Here is a 17,604-nt window from a genome sequence, read left to right on the forward strand (position 1 = left end):
AAGGAACAAATTTTAAAACCAAATAAATATAACTACAATAGCCCACGTTAAATTTCTTTGCTAGTTCTCTTCCAAGAAGACCAGTCCTGTCCTAAGCAACCTGATTGCCCAGATCTTGATTTTTTTTTTACCTCAGCTCTTATTGCCCTGCAATAAGAGGAGAATCCCATCCCCTGCTCCTGCATCAGAGATATGAAGTCTACTCCTGGACCCTATGGTAGGTGCACTAGCTTTTCTGTGACCTACTTCAGATCCAACACCTCCATCCCAGACAAGCAGAGGGATGCATTGAATGACCCTACAGGCACCTAAGTCCTTGTATAACCCAGCACCTCTGAAAACCCAGCACTCTCTGGGACAGCAATATCCATGGTCCAGCAGGACCATAGATGCTCCTGTACCAGAGAGCCCGAGGGCAGCAGGGCCAGCCCATGGCTGGGGGAACAGAATTAGCAGCCTGGCTGGGGGTAGTGTATGACTGGGGCCAGAGCCCCTGTTACTTACAGCAGCCTGCAGCAAATGGGGCCACGGCTCTAGTCCCTGTGGCAGTGGGCAGGGAATGCATGACCAGGGCAAGAGCTCCCTGGCAGTCATGGCAATCCAAAGGAAGCAGGGCCATGGCTGGAGTCTTTGTAGAAGTGGGTGGGAAATGTGGGGCCAAAATCCCCGTGGCAGCAGGCAGAGAATATGAGGCTGGGAATCTAGAATATTTTGTAGAGTTGAAATCATGTGACCTGTCTATTAGCAAATACACCCGGCCCTTTTCAGGCGAAGAGATCACCCAAACAGTTGAGAATAAGTCCAAGCTTCAGAGGAGATCAGTGACAACGACAAACAATGTGGTGAAAGTGAAAATTTAGATTCACACCTGACTGGAGAGGAAAGCCCACGTGTGAATCTCCACACACAATAGCCAATAATATGAAGTGAGTTGGTGCAATCTGCTAAGAAGTAAAACAAGTGAAGGATATACTTAACAGAACACAAACTACAGTCCTACAAAGATTTACACATACACTTAATTTCATATACTATAAGTAATCTCATTCATTTTATTGGTCTACTAACAGCATGTAAAATTCAGCACTTGACTAAGTCTTTAAAAGAACTGGGGTCTTGGTGGGGTGGATGAATACAAATATCTGAAGGATAAGACACCAGCATAGCAACAGAGAGAATTCAGATCAGACAGCAGTGAAAAGATACATGAAAGAAATAGGCTTTGAAGAAGCAGCGGCATAGGGTATGTCTGCCTTGCAGCGAAACAGGGCTCTGACTCTGAGGCTATGAAAATGCAGTGCAGACAACACGGCTTGGGCTGGGTCCTGGGCTCAGGAACCCCAGGATGGGGAGAGGATCTTACAGTCCAGGCTCCATACAGAACATCAACCCTGCAATTTGATCTTCCAAGTCGGCTGACCCACACCAGCCCAGGGTATTTTACTGCAGGGTAGACAGTCACTGAATTGAGAGTGAAAGAAACAGAAGAATTGGGACTGCACTGAGGGCTGTACCATACACGATTCCTTAAAAATTGTAATATACTAGATTTATTGTGCGCGTTGCTGTAGCTCTCCTTTACGACTTGCCTTCAATGATTATTTGTCATTGCATATTTTTAGCTTTGGAAGATGTTTTGCAGATCTGTGACAGTGCCACTTTTGTATTTTGGTGAATGTAAGATGCTAAACAACTGAGAGGTGAAAAAAATTGCCTGCTCTAGTAAAGATTTGAGAGATGGGGAGGGAAGGATAGAATGAGATTCAAAACAAGAAAAAGTGACAAGTAATTCATTTGGGAAGTGAAAACCAGAGGCACAGATATAGGAACAGATGATTTAAGACAGGACAAGAGACAAAACACAGCCCTTAAACAGGATAGACTTATGTACCTGCTTAAACGCTTTCCTGAATGTTGGCAATACATAGGGCAAACACTTTCCTTCCAGTTTTACTGCAAAAAGCCAAGACAAAACAATAACCAACCTGGGGCTTCTAGTAAATAAAAAAATTGACCTTCAGTGCTCTGGGTGAAACCATCATTAAAAATACTCTATCTGGTCCCAGTCCTGCAATTCTTGCTCATTTGAGTAATCTTGTTGAAGTTAGTGAACTTACTTGAGTAATGTTATGCAGGTAAGTCCCCTAACTTCAACAAGATTACTCAAATGAGCAGAGTGGTAGGGTCACTGATGAACTGTATGGTATAAATAGGCCCTATTCAACTCATGGTCCATTTTGGTCAGTTTCACAAACATTGGGTTTTAAAAACCATGAAATTTCATGGATTTCAGCTATTTTAATCTAAATTTCACAGTATTGTAATTGTAGGGGTCCTGGCCCAAAATGGAGTTGTGTGCAGGCGGAAAATTCTTGTAGGTGGAGTTACAGTACCTCTACCCCTACTCCTGAATCGCTGCTGGCATCAGTGCTGCCTTCACAGCTGGGCCCCTGACAAGTGGCGGCTGCTGGCCAAGGGCCCAGCTCTGAAGTCACAGCCACCGCTGATAGCTGCGCAGAAGTGGCTGCTGCTGGCAAGTGGCTGTCTTCAGAGCTGGGTGCCCAGCCAAGAGCAGCCACCCTCTGGGTACCCAGTTCTGAAGGCAGCACAGAAGTAATGGTGACTATGCTGTACACCCCTTCCCCCCACAAAAACCAACCTTTGTGCCCCCCTCCCTGCAACTCCCTCATGGGTCAGGACCTCCAATATGAGAATCACTGCTCTCACCCATAAAGTCTGTAGAGTATAGGGTAGAACCATACAAAAGATCATATTTCACAGGGAGAGTCCAGATTTCACAGTCTATGCATGATGTGTTTTTTGTGCAGCAAAGGCAGCAGAATTACCGAGTGCAGTTTCAGTCACCTTACTCTACACACACACACACACACACACACACAGAGAGAGAGAGAGAGAGAGAGAGAGAGAAAGAGAGACAGAGAGGCAGCAGAATTACTGAGTGCAGTTTCAGTCACCTTATTACACCCCTCCACCCCAGACTTCATGTTGACAAATGGGGGAGAGTCAGACATACACCAAAAGTTAATGAAAATCTTCAAAATAAGACCTAGGGCTTGTCTATACTACCACCATCCTTCGAAGGAAGGATAGTAATTAGGGTGTTGGGAGTTTACTAATGAAGTGCTGCGCTGCATACGCAGCACTGCATTAAGCAAATCCCCACCCCCACCCCGTGGCAACTCCGAAGTTTTAAACTTCGAAGTACCAGCACTCGTCTAGCCGCGGTTCACACCCACTGGTACTTGGAAGTGCTGGGGCAGCATCGAAGTCCCTTTACTCCTCAAAATTTTGCATGTGAGCCACGGCTAGATGAGCGCCGGTACTTTGAAGTTCAAAACTTTGAAGTTGCCGTGGGGGGGAATTTGCTTAATGAAGTGCTGCATATGTATGCAGTATTAAGAATAGTTGAGAGAACGGAATTTGTCCAGATTAGAGAAAAACAGCCAAGAAGACACTTGATAATATTTTACAAGTGCAATAAAAAAGTTTTATAAGCAAAAAAGGAGTCGTCATTCTTGCTTCCCCAAGATGACAATAAGTAACAGGTCTATACCACATCTGAGGACGCTTCAAATTCAATACTAGGAAAAATGCTCTAATAAAAGAAATCAATTAAAGAAGGGAACATCACTGAAAATTTTCAAGACCTGATTTTATATGTAGCTATTACACATTAGAAGAAATATTAGGATACGGTCAAAGCAGGGATAGGACTGACATGACCTTCCAGAGGTCCCCTCTAATCTATATGATCTATGAATACTAACTTCAGAATAATAGCATAGAGCTAGTAGAGCAGCAGCAGTATATAACTGATTGAGGACTTAATTCAGTTTTTCATTTTGAACCTTGAAAGAGATAAACACAGAGTTGGTAACCCAGACATAGCTAAGAGCAAGTGCTACACTGAAATGAATGGGATTGTAAATACCATACCTGCTGCCCATTACTAATCACCACAAAACACCACCCACTAATTATTGGAAGCCACATTGTGACATTTGGAAAAGCTAAATAAATTACAGCAAAGGTTAGAGAATTCTAAATTATTCCGCTCTCACAAAGGTGGAATATTTCTTCTCACCACGACCAAGCAATCCCTCCAGACTGCTTGTATGTAGTAAGAGTCATTTATGCACAGGCAACAAGAAAGTAATCATGTAACAATAAGCATACAAACATACAAGCTTAACTATATTTTGTACTACTTTAAGGACTAGGAAAGATTTTTGTGTTTTGGAAGAGGAGACTAGCTATTGCATGTTGCTCAGTTTGGGTACATCAAGGATTTTTGCAGGGGGAGGGGAGCCTCCAAGAACTTGCTAAGTGGTCCCGAGTCACACTTCCCGATAATGTTAGTGGAGGAGGTGTGGGGTCTGGGATGGAGGTTGGTTGCAGGAGGGAGCTCCTGGCAGGGATTAGGGTGCAGGAGGGGGGTGTGGGATTTGGGTGTAGGAGGGGTTTTGGACCTGGGATGGAAGTGCAGGGTCCAGGAGGAAGTTATGACCTGGTGAAGGGAGTTGAGGTACAGGAGGAGTTTGTGACATGGGGCAGGGGCATGGAAGGGGAGCCAGGCTCTGGCCCTTAGGGAGTTCTGGCCAGTGGTGCAGTAGGGTGCTCAGGCAGGCAGCGTGTCTACATACCATGGTGGCTCCATGTCACTCAAAGCTGCTATTGGCAAGCCTACCTCTGGTTTCCAGTCAATTCCAGATCCACTGCTCCCCATTCCCAAAGACAGATCCCCACTCCGGCATCTGCTTCTGGGAACCACGTGGCTGGGGCGGCGGCTGCGGCTGCGGCTGGCAGACGGTGTGCCTGCTCACCTGCTGTGCTACAATACATTCTCCTTTGGCTCCAACCCAAAACATCACAGCGGCCTGGAGGAAGTTGCTTGGTGGGCCCACACCGAGGCACATCCATCCCTTGCTGCATGATTGCTTCTCTCTACCATAACTATCAGCTGTTTAAAAAAGAGCTGGATAAATTCATGGAGGTTAGGTCCATCAATGGTTATTAGCCAGGATGGGCAGGAATGATGTCCTTAGCCTCTGTGTGTCAGAAACTAGGAACGGGTGACAAGGGATGGATCACTTGAGGACTACCTGTATTGTTCACGCCTTCTGAAGCACCTGGGATTGGCTGCTGCTGGAAGACAGAACACTAGGCGGATGGACAATTGGTCTGACCCAGCCTGGACATTTTTAAGTATGTTTTCAACCTATTGGTTTCTGAAAGTGAAGAATGAAAGGAAGAGATAGATAATAAGACAGAAAATATCATAAAGCCTTTATATAAATCTATGGTACATCCACATCTTGAATAATGTGAGCAGATCTGGTCACCCCATCTCAAAAAAATACATGAAAATTGGGAAAAGGTACCATGGCCACAAAATTATTAAGAGTGTGGAAGAGCTTACATGCAATAAGATTGTGATTTTCAGCTTGGAAGAAAGATGAATAAGAAGGGATATGATAGAGATCTATTAAATCTTGACAGGTGTGGAGAGAGTAGATAAGGAAATGTTGTTTAATTCTTCTCATAACACAGTTTCACTGGGTAACTCCTGGCTCTTAACAGACATCTGGTTTAAAACATGTAAGAGGAAGCACTCTGTGAAACACATAGCCAACCTCTGGAATGCTTTGCCATGGGATGCTGTGAAGGCCAAAACTATAATATCCTTCAAAAAAGAATTAAATAAGTTAAAGGAAGGTCTGTCAATGGCTACTAGTCAGAATGCTCATGGCTGCAAAACCATGCTCTGAGTGTTCCTTGTCTCTACTTGCAAAGAGTTGGGAATGGACAACAGGGGATGGATCATTTGATCGATCACTATTCTGTTCATTCCCTCTGAAGCACCTAGCATTGGCTACTCTTGGAAGATAGGGTATGGGGCTAGATGGACCATTTCTCTGACCCAGTATGACTATGCTTATGAGAAAATAATTGGAAACTACACAGGGACCTCACAAAACTTGCTTCAGCCATATACCTTGTCACTTAAAAACTACTGTGTGCCACCTAAAGGAGAGGAGCTTAAGATCATTATTACTCTAGTTTCTCTTATGGCAGTGCTACCAAGCAGCCAGAACATTTATGGGGAATTCAGGAGACCTGGGTTCTATTTCTGGCTACATCACTGGCCTACTAGGTGACTTTGATGTTCCCCATCTGCAAGATGGGGACCTCCTTTTGCAATGCTTTGAGAGCTACTGACAAACAGCACTATATAAAAGCTGGGCATTCTTACTATGGGTTCTTCTAAAGCTGTTGTGTCCAACACGCTGGCCGCTAGCCACATGTGGCTGTTTGGATGGTTAAGTGTGGCTAGTTAGCTTGAACAATAAATATATCTTCAGAATAATGTGGCTAGTTCACTATAGCTGTAGTCCCTATAGTGGCTACTGCTTCAGAACTTGTTGGATACCACGGTTCTAAAGAACACAGTAACTTAGATGTTTTTCAGTCAGAGTTGTTTCAAATACAAAAGTTCTTATATGCAGTATGTTATCAGAGGCAGGCAGAAATATGCAAAAATGAGATAGCTTTCATATTTTTGGGAAAAGAGATCCAGTACTTAATTTGGAGATGTGGGTGGCCAGGTTTCTGAAAAGCAGGTCAAAAGGGTCTTAAGGTGGGCAGCCACGTGTAACCACTCAAAATCAGACACCAATTTACAAAATGTTGGTCTCAAACTCCATGCATAAAAAATGTGGATTATTAGCTAGAATCCTGAATGGGCACACAAAAGCATTCTGGCAATTACGTGCTTTTAACATCATGAAACAAGCACAAGGCTCATGGTTCATAGTTTGTTGCCATGAGCAAGCTGACCAGCATAAGTCATCTGTTCAGAAGAGGAGTAATAAATGCTCTGCAATCTATTCTAACTAACAGCCTGTGCCAAGGCATGGCTAATGATCCATCACTATGCATGTCACACAAGAGTTAGCTCTTGTAAGGGTAGCATGAGGCCCTTAACTGGGCAAAGATGAAGCTGCTTAGTAGTGGTCTGGGTTTCCCAATCCTGAGGTGCTAAATGTGACAAGCAGTGAAATTCTCCAAGCAAGAGCGTAGTCATGAAAGGATCCATCCTAAAAATGTCCTTGTTTTTCCAAGATGAGAATAGCAATTCCTTTTAAATGTTTTCCAAAAAATAAATTCTGTAGAATGGAGCTTACAATCTTTTAATATAACCTCAATTTCCTCCCACATGCATAGAGTTGATATGTAGCTCTATTTAATGAATATCTTTTATAAAAGCGTGAAATAGATATACTTACCAATCATCCTCAAGTTCTCAGGTGTGCTACATTCCAATCAATAAAGATGATACCAACATAGCGAATTAAAGCTCCCTGCAGCCTGTTTTTATAAATGGGAACCATCCATGTAGTAATCTTTTGTTTCACACAGACAATTTACTTGGGATTGCCACTCATGAATATATACAACAGAAAAGCCAAAGAGAACCCTTCCTGAATGCCTACCTATGCTTTTCAAAGTATGAAAGAGACTTCGTTATTAGTGAATGAAAGGAAACAATGGAATACCCACCAGCTGAAGTTCATCACCTGGAATACTAACTTCCAACAGCTGTTTTATAAGCATCATGAAGAGCTTCTTAGGTTAATCCTCACTTTATCTCTATATTGGCTTCCTAGAGCTGCAGTTGAAATCAGAGGGGTTATCTAAATGCAACATGATATTTAGCAATGTACTGCTACTGCACAGTAACTTAGGCTTTTCTGTGTTGCTTGTACCCATCATCCAAAGATATACAACCAAACAAAACCCAAAACAGAAGCCACACATCCTTTTGAAAGGCAAATAGAAAATGCAGAATAATTTAAAGGAACACTATCATCTCTTGCTCTGGAAATACTGTATCTGCTATAGTTACAAGTCACTCTCAAAAAGATTATACTGTAACTGCATTAATTAGAAATAATTTCCCCCCTGTATGTTTTTACTGTGCTTACTTTTGTACATTTGCAGCATTTTATGAATATTCAATTTCACTGTATAGGAAGATAAATAGTCGTTTTCTCACCACTGAAAAGGGCCTTTATAAACAAAGAGGCAGGCAGACACCTCCTCTGCCCAATAAAAATAATACTTTTTTAAAAAAAATTGTCGAACAATTTATAAAGGATATAGCAGGTTTTTTTAAAGAAATATTCACTTTTTTTAAAAAAAAATCTAGCTAACTTTAGTGGTTATACATATACAAACTGCTTTAATGTTCATCTAGCAATTATTTTCTTCTTCTCTGAGGGAGAGGTTAGAAAATCAAAGCCCATCTCTGAAAGATAATAAAAGCATAAGCTCTCTTCTTCTTTATTTAGAATCATCTTCTGTATTTGGCCTAAAATAATGGTTAATAAATCTTTAAGAATGTTACAGCCAAAGTGACCAAGCCAGTATGTGCAGAAATTAACTTTTTTATTATATTATATATTGTAGTAGTAAAGTTGTTTGAAGTGCATGAATAAAAAGTTAGTGAAATTACAGGAGGAATAATCTATATAGCAATAATAGGTGCATTCACTTTGCATCTGACAGGAAAAAAAAAATCACTCATTTTGGCCTAAAACTGTGTGTTCAGGTTTCCAGGATTCTGACATCAGAACCAAGATAACACTGATTAGAACGGTAGGGCTTTACAATAAAAGCTAAAATATCGACCATATGATGGCAAAAAGTCTTTATTTTGTGGTTAACGTATTCTCTTCTAGCTACTCTCTGACGAAGTCGGTGGTGCTGTGGAGGAGGATCTTCGTCTCGACAAAGATCGTGATCTCTCAGCACTGTAGGCAACATGCTTGTCATAATTTTGTATCTGAGCTTCCAGGAAATCCCTCTGTTGTTGGCTGATTGTCTGGCTAATCAGTCCTGGGAGAGCTTGAATGCTACCAATTAAGGTTTCCAGTTTAGTTTCCAGAGTAACAATCCTCTTCTCAAAATCCTCACTTCTTTCATTTAAGTCCGAAATCATGTCGTACATGATGTTTTGAGTCTGAAAGGAGAGGATGTAAGCAGAGCTTTACACCTGGTTTGCAAACATTGCAATACGAAGTGTTATTCCAATAGGATTACTGAAAGGGTTTTGTTTTTTCCCTGCCCTTTGCAGCTGGTACTGAAACAAAAAGGTCAGCATGAGTGGAGGACTGATGATATTATAACAAACACCTGCTTAATGAAGTAATTTTACTCAGGGCTTCTGTACAAATCCCCTCTTGGGGCAACACGCTAGGACTAGAAACTGACATTCATTCCTTCATGAAGCAGACTTAATATCAAACTGTTGATGAATTGGGTAAAACGGTAAACCTGTCAGAAATATGGAGGTTTAGAAATTTGCTACTCTAATAACAGACTTATTCAACAAGTGGAAGAAGACCAGAATTTCCATTGTCTATGGAATAAATTCTGGTATTATTAACATTTTCTATTCTTGTGCTAACTAGACCTTCATACTTCTAAGCAGCACGTTCTCCTTTTGATAAGCACATGGAACTTTTGTTGGTATTAATGGAACTCATGCTGACCAAGGAGAAAAACATACATTTAAACTACAAGCATCCCTCCCTCTCCCTCCCGCCCAGAAAACAAAAATGTAAATGATAATACAGGCGATTTGTTTATATGAAGTGCTTTAAAAGCAACCAGATGCTCTATCTTAAATATGAAACACATAATTTTTATACTTCATTTTCACTGCTACAAATGAAGGGTCTACACTGGCTCCTGTTGAACCAAGGATCCTTTAATAAAATAGAGTTTAATTTATTTTCAGAGTTCACTAGCTTTATGAGGAAACAGAAAAGATGTGCCTTGAGGATTAGAATTTAAAAATACATTTATATTTGCATGACTGTACTGCTAAATCTCTTTATGAAACACTATTCTTTTTCATTAATATTCTCTCATTTTGCTTACTCTACTGTATTTATTCTTATGAGACTGCAATGCTCTATTTGAAACAGAGGTAAGAGTTAAGATGGAGTTAAGTTTGTCTGTGTCCACAAGAGGCATGAGTTCAGTTAAGACTTAGGTTTAGACATTTAAAGTGATGTGAAATGAAAATCAAAACTTGTATTACCTTGCAGGCAAGTTTACTGCAGTGACATTTATAGCACACAGAAAGGGAATGGGCTATGTACGACGCAAGGCAGTAATGAATCAGCCCAACATCCATATTCTTTTTTTGCTGTGTAGCGTTCAAGGGTTCATGACTCTTGAGGACAAGCTACTACATATATCTCCTATGGGCAGATTTGTTGTCTTTATTAGTTGACGTAAATAGGGAGTGCTTCAATTGCAAAGTAGTTAGTTGGGGCCCCTCCTTTTACTTTTAGTTCTGGCAAATCAGGGAGTTTTGCATTGCAAATGTGGGAGGCATACTGAAGCATTCATTCTTGGTGATCATAAAGGCAAGCCCTGAACAAATGTGTACTCAAAGTACTTGGGACAGAGAACTGAGATGATATTTATTTAGAAAATATACACATCTTGCTAGTGACATAAGAGGTTCAGATTGAGCAGCTGCTAAAGATACATATGCTGATGTGAAACCTTGCACATTGTGGCCCCAGTTATGTGCGTCTGATTATTCTCTGCAGAAAGCACGTAACATAATTGTACATTGCACTTGAATAGAGCCTTTCACTTGAAGATCTCAGAGGCTTCTACGAAGTTTAATTAATCAAGCTTCACAACACACCAACCAAGTAGGTAAGTATGGCTCCTGTTTTACAAACGTGGACCAGAAACAGATGTGAAGTAACTTGCCCAAGGTCACTCTAGCAGTGCTGAACATGAACCTAGAGCTTCTGATTGCCAATCCTCTGCTTCAACCAGCAAGCTATACCCCCTCTCTTATAATATGAGGAAGACTTGACTCTCTCACATACATAGCATCACACAAACACGGCCCATTCCTGAAAGAGGCTAAACATCCACAGCTCCATTGATGTCAGTTCTGCAGCTCTCAGGAGCAGGCTCCATGTTGTGTGCATTATTTTAAAGGCTTTTCCTTTTTTCCGAAGCATCAAATATTTGCCACTTCAGACACAACATCTGGTACCGATGAGGCCATATCTGGACTACTGCATCCAGTTTTGGGTCCCATGCTACGGAAAGGATGTTGACAAACTGGAAAAAAATCCAGCAGAAGGCAACAAAATGATTAGGGGCCTGGGCACATAATTTAGGAGACCCTGAAGGAACTCAGCTTGTTTACTCTGCATAAAAGAAGAATGTGGGGTGATTTGATAAGAGCCCTCAGCTACCTGAAGGGGAATTCTAAAAAGGCTGGAGCTAGGCTGCTCTCAGGGGCGGAAGATGACAGAGTAAGAAGCAGTCATTTCAAGTTGCAGTGGGGGAGGTCTAGGGTGGATATTAGGAGAAACTATTTTCCTGGGAGGGTGGTGAAGCACTGGAATGGGCTCCCGAGGAAGGCGGTCTCCATCCTTAGAGGTTTTTAAGACCAGGCTGGAAAAACCCTGGCTGGAATAATTTAGTTGGATAAGGCACTGGATTGGATAACCTCTTGAGGTCTCTTTCAACACTAATCTTCTATGATTCTATGATACTGGATTTAACAGAATTTACCACAACAGATAAGACAATCAGTTTATTTTCCTATGACACACTGGGGAAGAATACGTATGTGTACCTGTGAACTACAGTGGAGAGAGGAATCTTCTATTCTGAACTGTTCATTTAGAATATAAATATTAATTTACAAAAGAACAAATGAAACATTTGATAACTGCCTACTAACCTTTGCCAGGTCCACCAAAGTGTTTGCTTGATCGTTCAGTTTCCTTTGCTCCATTTTTACACTTCTTAATCTAAAAAGGCAGAATTGGAGGTCAGATACTTTTCCCCCCATCTTAGGTCTTCTAAAGAGCATGCATATAACTTACAAGAACAAATAACTGCATGAACAATGCCTTGGGTACTTTGTGTAAAGTCAGAACTGGTTATGTGTCTGGTACAATGAGAAGCATGCTTCCTCAACACCGCAAAAAAAGAAAGAGCAAGAAAATGTGATGTCCTCAAGACTGCTATTTGTCATGGTTAAAGTTGAGTTCAAAAAGGGAGGTAAAGATTTACTCATATTGTATGAAAGAAAGCCAAAACATTCCTTAAAGCCTCAGTATCATGACAAGTAGATATAGGAAGAAACATAAAACTGGTCAGATTTCATCAATTCTGCTGTAACAGTCAAGAATCTTCCTATGCCTACATGACTAGATACAGGTATTAGCCCTGTTCAGTCTGAAATGGATTGGGTTAGAAGGTGTTTGAACCTGATGAAGATACAGTGATAAGTGAGTTTCTTTTTAATTAAAAAAAAACTTTTATCTGACCAGCAGCTAAATAACCAGAATATTTGTTAGAGGTTGAACTTCTCTAGTCCAGCCTCTCTTGTCTGGCAACACCTGTAATCTGGCATGATTTTAGTTAGGTGGATGACCACTTATCATGGATTGGCCAAGCTTCTTGCAGTCCCAGAAAGTTTATTTTCAGCCACCAGTCCTGGCTCTCAGTGTTCTGTGCTATTGTTTAGTTCTTATTTACCTCTAATGTCTCCTAAGAGCCCAGTAAGCAGTGGAAGCGTTGATAATCTCCCATGCTTTGGCAAATTCTCTCTTTGGGCCCTGATCAGGTCCAGAGGGTGCCAGACTAAAGAGGTTCAACCTGTACGATAGAAATATTGCTGTCCCACTGAATTTAACTTAGAACTTACCTTGCCTTAAATTTTAAAATATATATCAAACATGTTTTTCAGTGTTGTGCTGTTAATATGTCAGTATGTAATTGCACTGCTTAAACTAGAGCAGTTTAAAATATCCTGTATTTTTGACTCTGCATGCTTGAGTAATTCCATTAAATTAATTACAGTTATGTATACATCAAGAGAGGAAATGCAAATTTTCACTTTCTCACACTGTACTAGGAAGAAAATCTGAATGCTTTATTAAAAGGCCTGTACTCCAACAAGGCCTATGCAAATGAACAATTTTAATCAACTATTTTGTAAACTCAAAAAAGTGAGACAGAAAGACCCCTTTACTCATTTGATAACATTAAGTTATATTACTAAGCTTTACTGCAAATGGAAACTGATCAAACAGATTAGCTGACTCTTTTTTTGGTGACAGAATGAGTCATTTAATAATTTTTTACACAAAACACAGAGGTGTTTTGTATCCCAAATGTAAATTTCAGAATATAAAAGCGTTTAAAAAACTTGACTTTTGATTTCTAATATACAAAAAGTTAGGGGCCTGAAACTCTTATCACTTATACTGGTTTTACCCTGGGTTAACACCATGGTCGTCAATGCTCCTGGGTTACATCAGCGTAATCGAAAGGAGAATTAGGTCTACAGACAAGATAATTTCAGTTTTCCTGGTAGAGACTCAAAACTCTACTATCAGTGAGATTTTTGCAATTAATTCCATTGTTGGGCAGCTCTCTCCATATGATCAAGGCTACAAAACTTTTTTCACAATCTTCCCTGTCACAAACTCAGGTTTCCAGATCAAGCTAGGGAAGTGGTTTGCAGCTGTACTCATCCACAGTAGGTTTATGAGAGTTTAAACACTTAGGTGAAAATTGTTTGCTAAGGTTTCACCTTTAGCTGACAACTACAACTGGGCTATGCAGCCACATCAAGAATCCTAATGGATATTCTTAAAGGAAAACACTATTTTCAAAAAAGTCACAGCACATGATACAAGTGGAGAAATATCATGCACTGCAACTAGCATGCTAGACATGTATACGTAATTAGGGAATAGATTTCTGTTCAGTGGCAGTTCCTACTTTTTGGAAATTTCAACAGTGTGGACTCAGGAAAGTGACTCAAGTTGCAATTAAAATAGCAATGAAACATATAGGAGCTGGAAGATTTATTCTGTGTCTCAAGTCAGAATTTTTATATAACCAAAAGATTTCAGGAATTTTCCAAAATCCACAAGCAGCTATCAGATGAAGTTTGTATTCGGATCTTTGCATTAAAAATGAACTTGTACAAAGGTTGTGATTTCCAATTTCATGCTTGAAAGAAAGCTGTGAAGAGTGAAATATCCCACTGAAGGTGTGTAATAATTTCTGTTCCTGAGGTAGCAATCAGTTGTTTTCAGATGATAGACATTCAGTTGGTGGACTAGCTAGCTCCCGTGTTTGGGAGGGCAAACCCAAACCTTCATTGCCTGATGGAGCTTCATCTTCTGAAACACAGTTGGTGCACAGAGCTAGAGATAAGCACTTTTGGAATATGGAAAACTCCTGAAGAACGTGAGTTAAACATTACAACCCTGAACAGACTCACTCAAGGCATTTTTCGGAGATAAGCACGTAAAGATTTGACTGTAAAATTATAACCTTGGTATTTTGTCGGGACTTTTTTCACACAATTGAAAACGTACATATACATTTTCTTTTCTAGCTTCTGAAGATTCTATGTATGTTGTGGAGAATCCAATTGCCAATTCTTTACACTGCAGCACACTGGACTAATCTTTGTGCTGACTTAAAGCCCATGCAATTCCATGGATAATGGAACAGCAGAGATAACGGCTGACGACAATGAGATAGCAGTGTGTAAATCAACACAAAAATTTTGACCCGAGAGCTGCAAAGGTACATCTGTTACATAAAGATCATTCTTTAGCTGCAAGAGCCAGATTAAAGGAAGTTGGCAGATTTACTTTTTTCTTAGAATACAGATATTCCAGTTCCTTCCTTGTGAACTTCACTTATCACAGCAAAGATTATGACTTTGGATCACATTTCCACGCCAGCAATCAGACCATTAAATTCACAAATAAAGAATCTATTTGTTGCATGCAGACAGTGGTAAATTCTGCAAATTTGAAAGGAACAGCCCATACAACTTACTTCCGAGCTCTATTTTCATTTTGTTGAAATAAAAAGACAAAACAAAAGAAAACAATCTGTAAAATACACTAGAACCAATACAGGGAGTGGTGTTCACAGGCACATAGTAGGTTCAGTTCAGCAGGTCCCATGGTTTCACAGTAGGCTTCTACGGATCAGCAACAGCCAGGGGTTAAGCCTGATTTGTTTGCACAATAATGATAGGTTTGCAACAGCATTACACATCATTAAGCCTTCCATTACTTTCCCGTTTTACTTTATGCCTGTCTGTGACCCATGGCTCCTCTTTTTCCATCATACAGACTATACTATCCATTAATTATGTACAGTGAGTCCTATGATTCTCCTTCCTACTGCACCTGAGTTAATTTACATGAGTTACTGACACAGAGCCAGAAACAATAATTTCACGGATTTTGTCGTTTTTATGCATCAGAAAGGTTCATTTACTTTGACCTCTTGTACAACACAGGCTACAGACCTTCAGCTATTGATTCCTGAAATTAGCCCAACAATTTGTGGTAGAACAAGAGACTGTCTTTTAAAAAAATAAAATCTAACTCAGAATAAAGATGGATATGGGATGTATTGCCATGAATCAAAAAAGAAGAAAACCAAAGCCAAAACATTTCATCATCCCCAGGTACGCTGACTAAAAGAAGAAGAAGAAGAAGAAAAAACCAAACCAACAGAAGTTGGAGCTGTACTCCCAACACTGCATGCACAGAGGAAACCTTCCAATCTTTCATTAAAACATAATATAAAATGCAAATACCCTTCTAAATCTGAAGCAAAGTGCTTCAGGGCAAAAGGAAACTCATTAGCATGAGCTCTCAGAGCAATGGACTGCTATGATGATTAAAAATGATGACTGCAATCCAACTGAACCGCCTGCTGAATAGTTGAGGCAGATGCTGAACAAATATCTACACCCTGTGACCCTCTTGAGAGTTCTGAATGGCGTGTAGGGCCGCAGACTGAGCCATGTGAACTTTATATTTTAAATTCATTTTTTCACATTCATATAATAAATGGCTAAGCTAAAGTGAAGGAAGACCCTATGTGGTCAAAGGACAGGTGTAAAACATGAGTGCACGACCCACAGCCCCAACACCCCTCCATGATGCACAGGATGAGAAAGCTGCATAAATACATTTTAGAACACATTTTCTTAGCCTACCAAATCCTGAGTTTCTATGGGCTTTTTTACTACTATAGATGTTTACAACAGCTCTACATTTAAACTTGGAACTTTGCTAAAAGCTACAATGTGCAGTATTTGTAGAGTATTTAAAATATTCAAAGACTGCACAAATATTAACTCATCTGCAGGGAGGCAAATATTATCCCCAATACACAGATGAGAAAATTAAGGGCTGGACTGCGCTCCCAGTCCTTACACTCACACAGAAAGAGGACTCCCCTCCCACAGACCTCCCACCTCTGAAAAATGAGAGTGAATACATGAGCCAGCCCAACACCCTCCCCTCCTGTGGCTTGGACATGTGAAGACACAATTTGGAGGGCTTTGAGTGGGGGAGCGGGCATGAGATCACACACGCCCACACTAAACCGGCATGTAGAAGTTATGAAAAATAAAAGCCAATACAACCAGAGGTTGAGTTAACTTTTTTTTAAGCTCCTCACTATGTTAATGAAGTTCTGCTCTGGGCAGTCAACAAAGGCTTCAACTGGCTGTACTGCCATGCATCCGGAAAGGTCCCAGAGCAGGTGAATGTGCCAGACCGCCTCCCAAACTTCTGGGCTCTGCAATTTTGGGGACAGAATTCCTCTCAATCCACACAACTCAGGGAAATCTCTGTTGGTTGGAGGAATGCTTCTCCCCAGGCACTATGTCTTTACACTTAAGCTCAGAACTTACTGATGTGAGGAATCTAGTTGGGAGAAATCTTGGCCCTCCCTACAACTTCCCAGGTGCGGATCTGCTTTATGACACTTACTGTGAATTTTAGATCAAATAGCTAGAACATGACAGAATTTCATGGGTTTTATGATGATGATTCAGCTTACTACTTACTACGACTGAGCCCAGGAAAGTATCCGGTCCAGTCTCTGTCTTTATTGTTCCTGATTGTTGACTAGTGTTATTCCCTGGACAGTCTAGACAATGATCTACGTTAATGCTGGTAAAAAATGTCTAGGTGCCATCTGGGAGCACAGCAAGCTTTCTTCCCAGATGTCAACAGGTAGTGTAGGAGTCAGCTATACGAGTTATACCAATATGGTCTCCCCCAGATCAAGGAAATCCTCAGCTGAGGATAGCAATTAAGTTTGTATCCTTTTTGAGACACTAGAACAGCTGTAAGGGCCAGAGAAGCTAAAGGATGGTCCATTGTCTTTCCATTAAATATTAGCTGCAGTAATAGCCTCTATTTTAAAGTGGCTAGATTATGCTAACATGAAATGATTAAAGTATTTGCTTTAAATGACACTGACATACTTGCTGCATTTCTGTTTTCTACTGTGAAAAAGGAGGCAACTGCTTTTAACTAAATTCATACAATAGTAACAACAAACTACTAACAACATAAAAGTCTCCATGCTATTTTATGAAGCATGATAGAGAATTCCAGGAAAATGTTGACAAAAATTCAGATCATAACTATACAGGACATATACTGCAGCCACTATTGCTTCTGT

The 17,604-nt window shown here is 40.5% G+C and overlaps 1 protein-coding gene across 2 annotated transcripts in view; it reads right to left on the reverse strand.

Moving 5' to 3' along the window:
• Nucleotides 1-8,388: 8,388 nt before the first annotated feature.
• Nucleotides 8,389-17,604, reverse strand: part of KCNN2 (potassium calcium-activated channel subfamily N member 2) — a 111,173-nt gene continuing 101,957 nt past the window's right edge. The window contains exons 8-9 of one of the 2 annotated variants that reach the window (XM_074995211.1): nt 11,813-11,882; nt 8,389-9,043 (exon numbers count right to left, since the gene is read on the reverse strand). In XM_074995211.1, the coding sequence (XP_074851312.1) occupies nt 8,759-9,043; nt 11,813-11,882 (355 nt within the window). In that variant the 3' untranslated portion in view covers nt 8,389-8,758. The remainder of the gene's footprint in view (nt 9,044-11,812; nt 11,883-17,604) is intronic. The other variant, XM_074995212.1, reaches the window with a different exon arrangement.

The sequence above is a fragment of the Carettochelys insculpta genome, chromosome 5 (assembly GCF_033958435.1).
Source record: "Carettochelys insculpta isolate YL-2023 chromosome 5, ASM3395843v1, whole genome shotgun sequence".
In the NCBI taxonomy this organism is placed as follows: Eukaryota; Metazoa; Chordata; order Testudines; family Carettochelyidae; genus Carettochelys; species Carettochelys insculpta.